The following is a 15,388-nucleotide window of genomic DNA, read 5'->3' on the forward strand; positions in this document are numbered from 1 at the left end:
ACAGCTGACCTGAGATGATCTCAAAGAATTAAACAAAGGTAGAATAAGAAAAGCTAGAATAAGAAGCTAGAATCAGAAAAGCTGCAAACATAACATCTATTTAAAGTACTTTCAATGACTACATAAGGCTTTAGAATGCATTGCAGAGAACCCCCAGCAGTGGCTGCATCGCTCAGGCCAATCACACACAGTTCTTAATCCAACGGAGGAGAAGTTAATCCATTGGAAGCGAGATACAGACTAGAAGAACAAGAACAGAATGAACAATTTGGCAGCAAGAGCCAGCAAGATAACTTTTCCATCAAGTCTTATGGAGGGCCATACGTTTAGGAACAAGCAATACAGGTGATGGATAAAGGACGCTGGATGATATTCTAAGAAAAAGAAAGACTATATCATATCGATATCACGGTATCAGTTACCCAAGTGTGAGCTCCCAGATGAAACAGCCAACAACAGCCAGCAGGGATAAGGGCAGACCCAACAGAATGATAACCTGGCCTCTTTATTAAGTACTGCAAAGACAACTGGTTACTAAACAGCTGTATACATTGTCACATAGTCAGAAGTTCCAGTAGGATGTCACAAGATCAAAGCAAGCTTGGAGAAGAACAGCAGAAGCCAATTAGAAAAGTCAAAAATATGTTATCACACGCAATTTTTTAATCAATTACCATTTACACAGGGCAAAAACTTTTAATAAGGGCACATTTCAGTGTGGCAGGTAAAAGGTGTTATAGATGCAACGAGTAAATACCAGAACTGTGAAAATTAACCATAGACAAAAGTCAGAAAACCAGGGCAGGAAAGCCTATCAGCAAACTAACTTACTGAAGACCAAGATCGATGCTCTTTGACTGGAAGCGTTAACATGCGTACAACGTGCTTTTCTGAATGAAACTCTAGATTAAGCGCAGCAAGTGTCTTACAATTGACCAGCAAAGGGCAGTAAAGGAGACCTTACTGCTCTCTACAACTACCTGAAAGGAGGTTGTGGAGAGGAGGGAGCTGGCCTCTTCTCCCAAGTGACAGGGGACAGGACAAGGGGGAATGGCCTCTCAGGCTGGACATCAGGAAAAAAATTTTCACGGAAAGGGTCACTGGGCAGGCTGGAACAGGACATCAGACAAAAATGAAAAAGGCCTTAAAGAGCTCCACGAGTATGCAGAAAAAGGCTACACTACCACAGCAAAGACAGCTTTGTTCTTCTTTTAGCCAGATGTTTTTAAAGTACATTACTTCTTTTAAAGCAAGACACCTTAAAAATGACAGTCTACACCACTATCCACCTTCAACAGGATAAGAATCTCCGATTCAACCGCAGGACCACACAGTTGAGGAAGAAAATAAGCATGTCATTTTCTCTGCATGCTTCTACTAGAGGGGAAGAGAAGAACTCCAGGAGGTTCATCGATTTTAGCTGACAGTGACAACATGATCCACAAGTATTTCCCTTTGTTGGGAGCACTCTCGAGCCACCAAGCTCATCCGCAGCTTCCTTTCTCTCCCACTTGGTATCTCCCACACCTCTCCACACTCAGTGCGGCATCTTTTTCATCTTTGCCTCCCGGCTGCAAATCCCAGCCTTTCAATCCTTTATCTCCGCACTGCAGCTCTTACTCAGGACTGCGCTCTCACAGTAGGAAAACGCCACATCTTCCCTGCAACTTACTCCTTGCCCATCTGCCTCTTTCCCCTCCTGGTCAGCGCTCTTCCTCCCAACTCCTGCCAATTGCTGCTGAGGACCCTCAGTCAACTGCAGTCCTCCACAACAGAAAGAGAAAAGCAGAACATACATCTTTGCTCAACAATCCTTACTCCTAGAACTCGCTGCCCAAGCAGGTGGTTGAGTCACTATCATTGGAGGTATTCAAAGGACAGATAGATGAGGTACTTAAGGATATGGTTTAGTTGCAGATGGGTATGGTTGGACTCTATGATCTCAGAGGTCTTTTCCAAACCCGTGATTCTATGACTCTCTCTAACAGCCTGCCTCTTTACCCAACTCTTCTTCCTGGCTTTTGCACTGTCCTTCCTCACGCCGCCCCGATCTTTGCCTCTCACTTCCAACTTCTTTTTCGCTTTCACTGGAATTTATTATGCCTCTCCTCCATTTAATTCACAAGAAGTGACAAAAGGAGCACTGCAGACACAAGGAACGAGACTCTTTGTCTCCCCATCAGCTCTGTGCTGCAAGAACCATAGCATAGCGAAATTTCCCGAGAACCCCACTCCGGTCTTCCCAGGCCTATGCAAACAGGTAGCAAGAGGTTTAACCGGGCCAGGTACCGCACCGACGGGAAAACCACGTTGGTCCCAGCACAGGCTGCCGAATGCCAGCCCCGTAGCGATTCCTGCGGGAGTAACTCCTCGGATCGGCCCGCGGGGCAGCCAAATCCCCGCCCCGAGCCTCGTTCCCCCTGGTCCTCAAGGGCCGCTGCTCTCACCGCGCTCCCATCGGGCCCCTGGGAGCGCTCCCGCCAGCCCGGGCAGCGGCAGAACTCGCCCCGCCTCGGCCCCCCTTACTGTCCAGGTAGTGCTCCAGGTACATCCCCGCCGCCATCTTGGACCCCGCACCACCCCGGGAGCCGCTTTCGCCCGGCGGGGCCACCGCTTCCGCCCAGCCTTGCAGCCGCTTCCGGCCCCGCCGTGCCACCGCTTCCGCCCGGCCTTGCAGCCGCTTCCGGCACCGCCGTGCCACCGCTTCCGCCCGGCCGTGCAGTCGCTCCCGGCCCCACCGCCAGGCTGGGCTCTGCGCAGCCGTCGTGGCCGCTTCGCCCTCTGCGCCTGAGGTATCGCAGAGTGGTTTGGGTCGGAGGGGACCTACCAGCCCATCCAGTTCCACCCCCTGGACTCCTCCCACTGGATCAGGTTGCGCAAAGCCTCATCCAACCTGGTCTTCACCTCCAGGGATGGGGCAGCCATGACTTCTCTGGGCAACCGGTGCCAGTGCCTCACCACCCTCATCGTGGAGAATTTCTTCCTGTTATCTAAATCCTTCCCCTTCCCCCTCATCTTAACCCTGCACGCCCTGAAAAAAAGTCCCTCCCCAGCTTTCCTGTAGCCCCTTTCAGTTCTAGAAAGCCATTATAAGGTCTCTCTAGAGCTTTCTCTTCTCCAGGCTGAACAAGCCCAACTCTCTCAGCCTGTCCTCACACGGGAGGTGCTGTAGCCTTCAGATCATCTTTGCAGCCGTCTTCATCTCTATGAGCTGTGGGGTCTCTCCTGGTCTCGAGAGTTCCAGCAGCTCAGGTGGGCGCTGCTGTTGGGCAGCCCAGGTGAGGCAGGGCTGATGGTTTGTTACACTCTGTTCTCCCCTTTGCCATGGCATTTGCCAGTACCGCATGGTTCCTGTTGTGGTAAATGGGCTGTCCTGGCTGTAAAGTGATTTGGGTACAAACATGACACCTAACAACCCCAAACCTCAAAGATGAACTTGAGTGTGCGCCCATGCTCTCTTTGCTCCATCTTGCCAGACCCGCTTTCATGACCACAGAGCAGGAATCGCTACTAGGTCACAGACCTTGCTACAGAACTCAGGAACCCTTCCCCAGCACTTCCTTCGCCAGCGATCACACCTAACACAGTATGGTGCTGTGCTGGGCTGAGAGCGAGAAGTCACACCATGGGATTATGAAGGAACTGAGATAAAATGATCTTATTTCTTTTGGTCCTCACAGTCTATAACATTCAGGATTGTTGTTTCAAGAGGTCAGCATTAATTTACCATCGCATGCTGTTTAGGAGGCACTGGCTTTGTTTGGCAAATGTTTCATTTGCCTTTCTCCTGCTCACTCATCTATGTTACTCCGTTTTTTTCCTGACAGCCTGCATAAGGATAGTTATTGCTCAGGACTGCTTGCTGCTGGATTCTGGCCATGAGGAGAAGCAACCAGACTTTCTTTTCTTTCCTCCCAAAGATCCACCAAGGCACCATGCCTTTATTTATATGGATATACTCGGATTAAGAGTCTTCCAGCAGTCTGCAATGTAAGGCTGAGAAGCTGTTATAAAACAAATTGCAGCTGCTTGAGCTATTGACCATCTTGCTGTGACTCTATCTGATTAATTCAGAGAACAGACTGTGTTCTGCAGTGTTGTTGAAGATACAGTGTTTTCCAGTCCTATTCCTATAATCATTTAAGTTATTCATGACATATTTTTAATTATACAAAACACGTTTCTTATGCTATTCAGTTCCTGTGTGAAGCAGCTGCCTTTGGTTAGCTGAACATTATTCTGGAGCCTCACTTTGTTTTTACACTACTGCAAAATTCTCATATAAATTACTGTATGCTCTTAATTAAGGAGTTAAGGACGTGGCTGTTGCATAAAAAAAATCTGCTGCCTGTGTCCTGTCCCAGTGCTAAACCAGAACCCCCACCTATGCCCGGCATGGAGCCACCAGGCTGACTGGAGCTGAAGTTAAGCAGCAGGTGGGCTTAGACATGAATGGTTGGGTTAAGAGCCAGCCTGGGAATCCCACCTGATCCTCCACGCCAAGGTTTGGGGGATGTCAAAACACCAGAGCACTGAAATGGAAAGACAGGCTTCCTCCGGCCTCGTTGCTGCTGCTGATACAAAAGACAGGGAAAAGAAAAGACACATGCCTAAAATCTAAATGGAAAGCCTTAAGAAAGTGTATGAATGTATCTTTAACTTCCTGACCTGCCACTGTGAAGTTGCAAAACAAAGAGGAGAGGCCATTTTGTGGACCTCTGTGGTCTCACAGCAGTGGAAACTCTTCCAGTCCAGCAAAGACGAGCTCCTGAGCTCTGAATCTAGAAAATTTTGCTGTCTCTCTATTTGTGCTCTTTACAAAGCTGAGGCACTGAGGTTCACGGAGAAGTGCATCGCTCTTTGTTCCAGATGCAGCCTTGGGCGCAGATGGAGTGTTACCACGGCAGTTCTTTGCTGAGAGGTGTGATACTTTTTAGAGTAAACACTTCTGCGAGTAGAAGTCCTAGCATGGGCACAGGTGATTTCACAGGAAGATGCTTCCCCAACTGTAATATGCTGTAGGGGTACACGACTATTTACGTCTACCACCCACCCAGCTGCATATATTGGTATGCAGGTAACTGTTGTAACAAAGCCACATCTCTCACCCCAGTGGTTATCACACATCACCCCTAACTTTGTCACTTCAATCACAACCTGCTGTTAAAACTGGTAAATGCCTCCTGGTTAGATGAAGGACCTGAGTGATGACTGTGTGGACTGCTCAGAACACCTGGGCATCTCACAAAGGGAAGGTGAAGAGCCTCCTGAAGTAATCTAGAGTAGTGGTGGTTCTCAACCTTTATTGATCTACGGATGTCTGTATTTTCCCTTGGAAATGTAAACATCTGCATACCAAATTTAAGCCTCCAGCTTTTCAGTTCCCTTACAGACCTCCTAAATGTTGTCCAAGGACCACAAGGTGAAGGCCAGTGCTTGAAAGGGATCCTTATGCATATCCTAGGAGCAGGCCTATGACTTCAGAGCCCTGTTTGGTTCCCTTTTTGCTGTCAAAGTACACATTCAGCTCTCCTCACTCTTTAACATTCTCAGTTCAGAGGTCCCTGCTCTGCATTTCCTTCGCTTCAGGAATTACTGAATGCACCCACATTTCATTCTCGCAAACATCAAACAACTGATCTGCAGCACTTGCCGCCAGGGTGGTTAATCAGCTTTACAAATGAAAGCAGATGCCAAAGGCCCCACATTATAGCTGTGTCTATATTCCAAAACCATAGCCTAATTAGTAGCAAAACTAGGCATAGACTCTAGTTCTTTGGTGTCACGATTTCTTTTCTTGCAGGTTTTTTTTTCCATTCATTACATAGACGCTACATGAAATTGAAATGTTTGTTGGACCAAGTTACTACATCTCTCTATTACTTTGGTGTTCTGCTATACAGAAACAAGAAATCATGCACACAAATTTAATCTGTTGTACCTGAAATGAGGACTGAACAGGTACCTATCTTGTAGTTGAGAAAATGTACAGAGCAATTTCATTCTACGTTCTGAAACTGCACTACTAAACTGGGGCAGCCTTCAGGTACTTTACCTGCAAAATATTAGAAGAAAATCCTAAACATGATATATATTCTTTAGTTGATATAAAGATGATAAAATAATCAATAAAAATATAGAAGACAGGCAGAATCTCATAATCATATTCTCTACTAGGAAGGAAGTTGGATGATGTAAACAAAACTGTGAAGTAATAAAATATTACCTATTGCCAATGAGATCTAGGAAGATGTTCAGTTCTACCCATTAAATAAAACATCTTAGAAGTTGCATAGCTAGAAACTCACAATCAATAACTTTAGAAGAATTATCTGGCAAGCAGATGGAAGCAATGGGCTTTGTTTTCCAAACAACTTTGGAGCTGTGAATGCCTTCCAGAAGAGCGGCAAATACTTTTAATTAAGAAGTATTTGAAAAGGAAATGGGATCATCCAGGTTGGTGTAAGCCAGTTAACCGAACACTGTTTGGCAAAATCACATTTTTGATATGAGTTGCACTCACCTAATAGAAGAAACATCATGTGATTTGTTTTAATTTAAAGAAAAAGATCTTAATAGAAGAACTACATATCCTTGTATAGCAATGTAAGTTTGCTGGCTCAAGACAGCCATCTTGTACGTAGCAAGATTTATAAGAGAACACCACGCAGCGTGCTCCTTCATAAAGGAAAAAGAAAGGCAATAGATAGATAGATACTTACATGATGGAGCCAAGCGTTCGTGTGAGACACCTAAAACAACTCTAATTTAACTGTTTGGAAAGATGAACACAGTGGCTTGTCTGTAATTACAAAAGAAAAATATCTTATAGCAGAAGACTTCAATGTGCTGAACAAAGGCATAACAAGACCCTACAGATTAAAAAAAAAAAAAAAAAAAAAAAGCAGTAAAATAGAATGACAGCCTTAGTGGCAGTGATAACCAACAAAAAAACTCTATAAAGGGACGTGGCTGATTAATCATAAGGCTTTAAATTATGAGTCTTTAATCTTTCTTGAAGATTTAACTGAATTATAGACCAGCAATACTATCATTAGTCACAGCTGAGATTCAGTTATCGTTTGTGGGTGACTTAAATTATTTCCAGCCCATGTGGTATTTCCTTTTAAAGCAACAATAATTTGCAAAATCCAGCCAAGAACAGACAACTGATTCCGTAAAGAAGAAGTGCTACTGCCTTCCAGCCAAGATACAAGATGCAACCTAATCATCTGGTTTGTGACCACCTGAGGAACCTGAACATATGTAAGCCGATGGGACGTGATGAGATGCACCCCAGAGTCCTGAGGGAATGGGCTGATGGGGTGCCCAAGCCACCCTCCATGATATTTGAAAAGTCATGGCAGTCAGGAGAAGTCCCTGGTGACTGGAAGAAAGGCAACACTGTCTTCATTTTTAAGAAGAGTAGAAGAGATTACCCTGGGAAGTACCGACCTGTCAGCCTCACCTCTGTGCCTGGGAAGATCATGGAACAGATCCTCCTAGAAGCTATGCTAAAGCACATGGAGGACGGGGAGGTGATTAATGGCAGCCAGCATGGCTTCACCAGGGGCAAGTCCTGCCCGACCCACCTAGCGGCTTTCTATGATGGGGTAAACACAGCAGTGGACATGGGAAAACCAACGGATGTGATCTATCTGGACTTCTGTAAATCCTTTGACATGGTCCCCCACAACATCCTTCTCTCTAAATTGGAGAGATATGGATTTGATGGGTGGGCAGTACAGTGGATAAGAAATTGGTTGGATGGTTGCATTCAGAAAGCAGTTGTCAATTGCTCAATGTCCAGATGGAGATCAGTGACAAGTGGTGTCCCTCAGGGGTCCATACTGGGACCAGTGCTGTTTAATATCTTCATTAATGATGTAGACCCTCAGTTAGTTTGCAGATGACAGCAAGCCAAGTGTTGCAGTTGTTACATCAGAAGGATGGGATATCATCCAGAGGGACCTGGACAGGCTGGAGAAGTGGGCCTGTGCAAACCTCATGAGGTTCAACAAGGCCAAGTGCAACGTCCCACACCTGGGTCGGGGCAATCCCTAGTTTCAATAGAGGATGAGGATGATGTGATTGGGGGTGCTGGTCGACGAGAAGCTCGACGTGAGCCGGCAATGTGCGCTCGCAGCCCAGAAGGTCCTGGGCTGCATCAAAAGAAGCATGGCCAGCAGGGTGAGGAGGTGATTCACCCCCTCTGCTCTGCTCTTGTGAGACCTCACATGGAGGATTATGTCCAGTTCTGGAATCCCCAATGTAAGGAGGATATGGAACTGTTGAAACAGATCCAAAGCAGGGCTACCAAGATGTTCAGAGGGCTGGAGCACCTTCCATACAAGGACAGGCTGAGCGAGTTGGGGTTCTTCAGCCTGGAGAAGGCTCTGAGGAGACCTTATAGTGACCTTCCAGCACCTGAAGGGGCTACAGGAAAGCTGGGGAGGGGCTTTTTACAAGCCTGTGGAGTGACAGGATGAGGGGGAATGGCTTTAAATTGAAAGAGGAAAAATTTAGACTAGAAATTAGAAAGAAATTCTTCATTATGAAGGTGGTGAGGCACTGGAACAGGTTGCCCTGGGAAGTTGTGGCTGCCCTATCTCTGAAGAGTTCAAGGCCAGGTTGGACGGGGCCTAGCCTAGTAGGAGGTGTCCTTGCCCATGGCAGGGTGGTTGGAAGTGGATGATCTTTTAGGTCTCTTCCAACCCAAACCATTCTATGATTCTAATATGCAACTCCAGAGCCATTGTCAAGTCTTCCTGTACAGAAACAAATGGATTGGCATTACAAAGAAAATGCAAGGTCAAGGGATTCAGAGGGCTAAAGAGGAAGGAGAATGGGATCTTGTTAGAGAATCTTCCACTCTGTAAGTGGGAGTTAAACCGTTGTTAAAGCTTGAGTACACAAAGCTGAAAAAATGCAGAATGTGGAACCTGAGGCTTCATCTCAACAGGGAAGAATTTTTTATAGACCTTACATTTTGCATCCCACAGGTAGCAATAATGCTTTTTAAACCACCTGAAGCACCTTAAATATGTTAAACAGCCCTGGGAGTCCAAAGAGGAAGACCTAATCCAACTACAAGTAAGTGATAAAGATAATGAGAGTAAGGTATCATCAATTATTTCTATACCAGCAATAAGACTCTGAGTAAACAGAGAAATAAGAAATTCTCACTAAGAAGTGAAAAAAGACACCTGGAATAAAGTGGCATTTCTGAAACTTGATGGGAAAGTCCCTTAGTAAAAAATCATTAGCTTCTTCCTGAGCATCAGTTAAAAGCTCTAGGAGCAGCAGGAAACTGCACAAACACAAACAATAACACCTTGATATAACTGATAACACAGGAATTGTACAGCCTTAAATCCATATGGATCTCTATGCTAAGTAATCAGATTCCAAAAAGGGGAAGGAGAGCAGGTATTAGAAACCAGGGAGCAGGAAAGGCGATTTCAAGGACCTGAACATATAAAATTAAGAACCACTGCAAGGAATTCTAACTTGTAAGACATTCCCCAGGAAATTCAACCAGTTGGCAAAACATCTTTCCAACATCCAAAACTCTAGCTTTCTTAATACAAGACACTGCACAGAAAAAAAGACAAATTTTCAGACTTCAAGGTGATGCATACAAGACAGGATAATAACTTCAGTGAAACTGCCACATTTTGCCCTGTTCATATGGAATATGGGCATCCAGAGAAGAACCACAGGTAGTTACAAACCTGTGCTGTGTCTGTGCTAATTTCCAAGGTGAGCAAAACTATGAAGTGAGAAAAAAGAAAGAAGGCAGAAAAACGTGAATGAAACTCTGCTGTAAGAAAAATGTACTATGTGGCCGAAAAAGCCCTAATTCCACAAGCAAGAACGAGGAAAACTTTTGGTAAGAGCCCATCTTGGGTTCAGTGAGAAGTCTGTGAGCAAGAATAAACAATTAACTCCCCCACCCGAAAGGTAACACATGGAAAAAAGCAAGGCCAGACAGCAATTGACATAAATTAGACATTATAAAATAGAAAAAATTGGCAAGGAAAGCTTTGTGGCTGGCAAAAATACTGGTAATAGGAAAGGGATTTGGGATCTTTAATTCCTTTCTTTAAAGGAAAAGGAATTGTTAAATTTTTAAACAAAAAAATAAACAAGAAATCCTACAGCCAGATAATAGTACTGCTAGATAAGAACGGTGAACATGCTATTGACACAGAACTGGGGCAATCAGTCAAATACTTCCAGTTCCACATTCAGAAAGAAACACGATGCAGTAGTTGTATGAAAATACCAAATTCTATCCAGTACCTTAGTATCAGAGGAGATCAGACAGTGTCAGTGAGGAATGTGTACTCTTAAGTCAGCAAAGAAACAAGAGTCCTGAAAGAGTTCACTAATGAGCACCCTAGCCCACCGATTCCAATTTTAATTAAACTTGGGATATTAGAGAAATACCTTACAACATTCATGACAGTATTCCCAAAAGGCAAGCAAAGTGACTTGATGTCAAAATTATGGAAAAGCTGTAGAGATGACAAATTAATGAATGCCAAATAAAGCCTATACGCCAAAGGGGTTTATGAAATATTGATTTTGTAGGAAAAAAAATGAAAGAAAGCCCCAAATCTTAAATTTCATTCTTAGATGACATCATTATACATTAAGTTTAACAAAAGGGACTGCATAGGTGCAACATACTTAAAATTTTTGTAAGGCATTGACCTGGCACCATGAGTCAAAAAGATTTACCGTACATAATCACATCCTAAGAGGATTAAGAAATGCCTTGACTGCATGTCTTAAAAAGAAGCTAATAAAAAGTTGCACTGCATGATGCTTTTCAAGTGTAAGTCAGATGCAATATAACATTTTCAGCCTGGGTCTATAAGTAAAAAATAACAACTGAAACAGTTTGTGGGTGACAAAACTGGGAAAGCAGCAAGTAACATGGACAGTCAGAAAAGCCAGGTCCATTCACACAAACTGGACTTCAATACAGCCTCCCGTTAAGTATGCAGGAAATAAGAACTCAGACCACACCTAAAGAAAGGGGAAACACCACTGTGGGAAGCTGAGACCTGGGATGATTGATCTAGGGCTCAAACCAGACAAGCAGCTGATGTGAGCTCCCGTATAATGCTGCAAAGAAAGGGCGATGGCAATCTTCTGCAGGCTTAAGGCAAAGGGCTGGGGGACCATGTCCACAGCACCCGGGCTTGAACACTCAATTCCAAAAACTGGACAAGATGTAGAAAGAAAACACAAGAATAACTCATGGGCTGGAGGAAGTTCCTTACGGTGGAAGATTTAAGGAGTTCCATCTATTTACTTTGTCAAACAGTGGACCGAGAAGGGATATTACAGTGTTTAAATACCAGTCCAGGGGAAAATGCCCCACTGTGCTCTCTAAATGAGCAGCATGGATGGATCCAGAACCAGTAACTGGAAACCAAAGGCAAACAGATCCAAAAGAGAAATCAGGCTAAATATTTAAACAGTGAGAACACAAAGGCCTTGCAGCAGGCTACCCATGAAAGGGATTCTCTGCGTCCCAGTGCCTCAGAATCAAGCCAATGCATTTTGTGAACACATACTTCAAATACACCTTAGTTCTTGGGGCTCAATACAAGACAAATGGGTTGAAATGACACCTGTGAAATGCAAGAGTCAAGTCAGACAGCTTCTGCTAGCCTAACTTATGAATCTACAAAACACCCCGCCTGTTCACAGCCAACCTTGGTGACTAAACGCAGAGAAAAAGGCTTCTCCACAGGCGCAGAGCACAGAGGGCAGAGGTGATCCTTGTGAACCGCAAGGCTGCCCAAAGGCTGAGATGCGCTACCCTGATGCCCGCCTGGCCACTCGGGACTCACAGCAGGAAGATGCTCATGCAGTGGTCTGGTGCAGGGGGAAGGAACACACGTCACAGGGGCAGGGTGCTCACAGCAGCACCTTCAAGAGCCTTTTATACCAATTTATTTCTATACAGGGTGTTTTTTTAAAAAAAAAAAAAAAAAAAAAAAAAGAAGCCCCAATTAGTTGTTCATATAGAAGTCTGGGATTCTATAGGCTTCGGGAGGATGATTGATTTTAAATCCCAACAACACATGCTTTCTCCCTCGCCTTCTCATTCTCTTCCGAGTCAGCCTCCATGATGCAAAGAAACTAACAAGTGACGCACAAGACTAGTAGTCATGTGGACCAATAAAAAAAATAAAAGGGAAGGAGAATTGAAGACGAAGAGAAAGGGAAAAACAAACAAAGATTGAAAATAAAAATTCGCCAGGATAATGCGTTTTATAAACACAGAGATAGAAACAGTTACAGCAAGGACAGAGCGGGCTAGGGGTGGGAATAGATATTTATATATATATATATATAAATTCAAGGGGCCTTCAGTTTATTCTTGTTGGCTCCCCCTTCTCATTAGATTGGTCTCTCTCTGGGGATCTTCATCCCCTTCTCTCCACTGTCCACCTTTTGGGGATTCTCTCCCAAGATCAGGGTCCAGAATAGGCCACCACTGCCATGTGAGTCCAGCCCGTCTTGGCAAGAGGGAGCCTGGGAGAGTACTCTGATGGGAGGCAGGCAGGAGAAGCTAGCCTTTCCCTGCCTCCTGCCGGCTCCTTGAAAAGACTGGTCTATTCCTCCTCCTCCTTCCCTTTGGGAAACTGGGAGCAGGATGGGCATGTGAGAGTCAGAACTGCTGTCGTTCCCACTTTTCAGGAAACGGAGTAGAGAGAAGGGTGATGATAATTTTGGCAGTCTCTTACCCTCCCTCCAGTTGCTTTTTGGTTTGTTGTTGATGCCTGCAGGCTTTTTTTTGAGGGGGGGAAGCAGGAGGGAGAGGAGGAGGATTACAAGCTGCTAGGACATCATCCACAACGGCCAGGAAGAGCAATGAGCAGGAATCCACATTCCTATGGGGCCTTGGCCATCACACTGCTCAGACAGCTCGGAGAGAGGCAGCAGCCAGTTCAGACCAACTCCTCTCTATTGCTCTCCACCAGGGGACGAGAAAGTGTGCAATACTCCACAGCCCTCAGGCAGCGTAGGCACCTGTGCGGCCCAGAGAACACACCTCACCCCTCCCCTCTGCCACTGGTCTCACCTTCCACTGGGGAGAAGGAGGTTTCTCCCATCTAGTCCTTGGGGCAGGACGAGCGACCCCTCCTCCCTTTCACAAGCAGAAGGGACAGGAATGGGTATTTATCTCTTAGACACTCAAGGAAATCCTCAGAGAACCCCATCCAGCTGTGAACCCTGCCACATTCTTCTGTAGCCTGCTGAGAACATGTGTCCGAGCCCCTGTACGTACAAGGACTGTCTCTCCATCCTATCCACCATGCATGTCTCAACATGTATCCCCCCCTTCATACTCATCTTACAGCGAGAGAAGGCAAAATGGGGGCCTTTCTTTGGGTTTCAAAGGAGGGGCTCTTGCATGAGGAATTCATCCCAGCACAGGAAGGGGCTCTTGCACAAGGAAGCATCCTCCTACCAGGCAGGCTGTTGCACAGAAGGAGCACCCCCTTGAGACAGGCTGTTGTTCAAGGGGCTGCCATGAACAGGGTTACACGGCCAGAAGAGGCTGTTGCAGGAGGAGAGGCCAGAGACTGTTGCACAAGGAGGGCCGCCGCACAAGCGGTGCCCCTGGGCGCAGGCTATGCACAAGAGGCTTTCTGCTCCCTGGGCTGAGGTCTCTCTAGGAGCTGGAGAGGTGCTCCACTTGGATGGCGCTGGTGCTGACAGTGAGGCAGATGTCCTTATGATGCTCTGAAGTCTTGTAAGGAGTCAGGTCAAAGGAGCACTGGGGGGGTGGGTTGGGTTGGTTAGTGTCTCCAGAAGGGCCCCCTGCTGCCCCCCCGCCCTGCGGCTGGAAGTGCTGCTGCTGCTGAGAGGCCTGGGCTTGCGCCTGAACCACCTGCTGCTGTGGGTCAGGGATGTTGTGTTTCCGCATGTGCTTCATCAGGTACGTCTCCTGCAACAGGAAGAACGGCGTGAGAGGAGGGGACGACGCTCACAAAAGCACCAGCTAACAGGGAAGCACAGAACAGCTCGGGGGCTACTCTTGTTGGATCTAAAGGAACTACTCCCTGGGAAGCGTGTCCACCTCTGCTACCCCCCAGGGCAGCCAACACTCACCGAGGTGTAGGCCCGGCTGCAGATGGAGCAGGTGTAGACCTTGGCGTGTTTCACCGTGTGTGTAGCCAGGTGTACCTCCAATGAGGCGGCATCCGTGTACGCACGGTGGCAGTTGTGGCACTTGAAAGGTTTGTCTTTGTTGTGCTGCCGTCTGTGGGACTGCGAGGGGCGGCAACGTCGTGGAGGGAAGGAAGCAAGTATTAATAATGGAGGTTTTCCCTCTGGCATCTCTTTCCAGCCAGGCTCCAAACTCCCCAGGCCTCTGTCTGCTGAGGGAGTTTGGAGCCTGGCTCCTAGTATAAGGGACAGACCTTCTCCCTTCAGCCCACTGGTTCTTCCCTACAGAAGCCCTTTTTTCTCAGGCACACTATGTATTTGAAGAGCAGTCTCCAAACTCTCCACAAACCCCATCTTAGTCTTCACGCAACACCTTTTGTCTTTTCCTCTTCTCTTCTGCCTCGTTATACATTTGCTCCCTGCGTCCATCACTGCCTTTCAGGGCAGGATCTGCTTTAACTGCTCACAAGCATTTACAGCTCTTTGCCATTTGGCCTACCCTACAGTTCCCCTCCTCCAAGACACTGCAACAGAACACACCACCTCTGCTTCCCTAAATCCCTTCTCTTATGCCCATTCAGATAACCAGACTTCATTCTGTGAGTGACATCTAGCAAAATTCTTGCTCCAGCTAAGTTAGAAAACTGCAGAACAGATGGGAGAAACTTGACCAAGGTCTCACTGCTTTCAAGTCAATTTACAGTTCTACAGAATGTGATTGTTTACATGACTTCTTTAAGTCGTTGGTGCCCCTGAAGCCAGGAATCTCTCCCCAGCCCAGGGCTTCAACAGCTTTTCTGTATTCTTTCCTCCCAGCTGCTCCCATTTCTGTGTCTCCTCCATCACAGGCAAGCAGTCTCTCCTCTCCACTTGACAGCCACCCTCACCACCCCCACTGCTGAGCAGGACAAGCCCAGCCCCTTACCTGCAGGTTGGAAAGCTGGGTGAAAGCCTTTTCACACCCAGGGTGAGCGCATTTGTAGGGTCGGTCCCCGGTGTGGATACTGTTTGAGGAGGAAGAGCACAAACGGGAGGCAGTGAGCAGGCAAGCAGGGCAGACTGCCAGGGCCTGATGCTGTGATCAAATCTCACAGCCACTCAAGAGAGCAGAGAAGAGGATGATGTTGCCTCCAGATGCTGTTCTATCTGGGCAAAGAGAGCTCTGCCCAGCTCTTGAGTCCAGGTAGAA

General features: G+C 46.4%; 2 protein-coding genes across 20 annotated transcripts in view; both read right to left on the reverse strand.

Moving 5' to 3' along the window:
• The window catches only part of ING4 (inhibitor of growth family member 4), a 15,720-nt gene extending 12,914 nt beyond the window's left edge, over positions 1–2,806 (reverse strand). Inside the window, exon 1 of the mRNA XM_054075929.1 lies at positions 2,527–2,806. Coding sequence (XP_053931904.1) covers positions 2,527–2,563 — 37 coding nt within the window. The 5' untranslated portion in view covers positions 2,564–2,806. The remainder of the gene's footprint in view (positions 1–2,526) is intronic.
• A 110-nt stretch (positions 2,807–2,916) lies between these two features.
• ZNF384 (zinc finger protein 384) overlaps positions 2,917–15,388 on the reverse strand; it is a 33,320-nt gene continuing 20,848 nt past the window's right edge. For 12 of the 19 annotated variants that reach the window (XM_054075759.1, XM_054075844.1, XM_054075770.1 and 9 more), the window contains 3 exons: positions 15,125–15,203; positions 14,143–14,301; positions 2,921–13,978 (listed from right to left, as the gene is read on the reverse strand). In XM_054075759.1, coding sequence (XP_053931734.1) covers positions 13,703–13,978; positions 14,143–14,301; positions 15,125–15,203 — 514 coding nt within the window. In that variant the 3' untranslated portion in view covers positions 2,921–13,702. Of the gene's footprint in view, positions 13,979–14,142; positions 14,302–15,124; positions 15,204–15,388 lie in introns of all 19 variants that reach the window. The other 7 variants (XM_054075837.1, XM_054075800.1, XM_054075808.1 and 4 more) reach the window with 2 other exon arrangements.

Source organism: Cuculus canorus, chromosome 1 (assembly GCF_017976375.1).
Source record: "Cuculus canorus isolate bCucCan1 chromosome 1, bCucCan1.pri, whole genome shotgun sequence".
Lineage (NCBI taxonomy): Eukaryota > Metazoa > Chordata > Aves > Cuculiformes > Cuculidae > Cuculus > Cuculus canorus.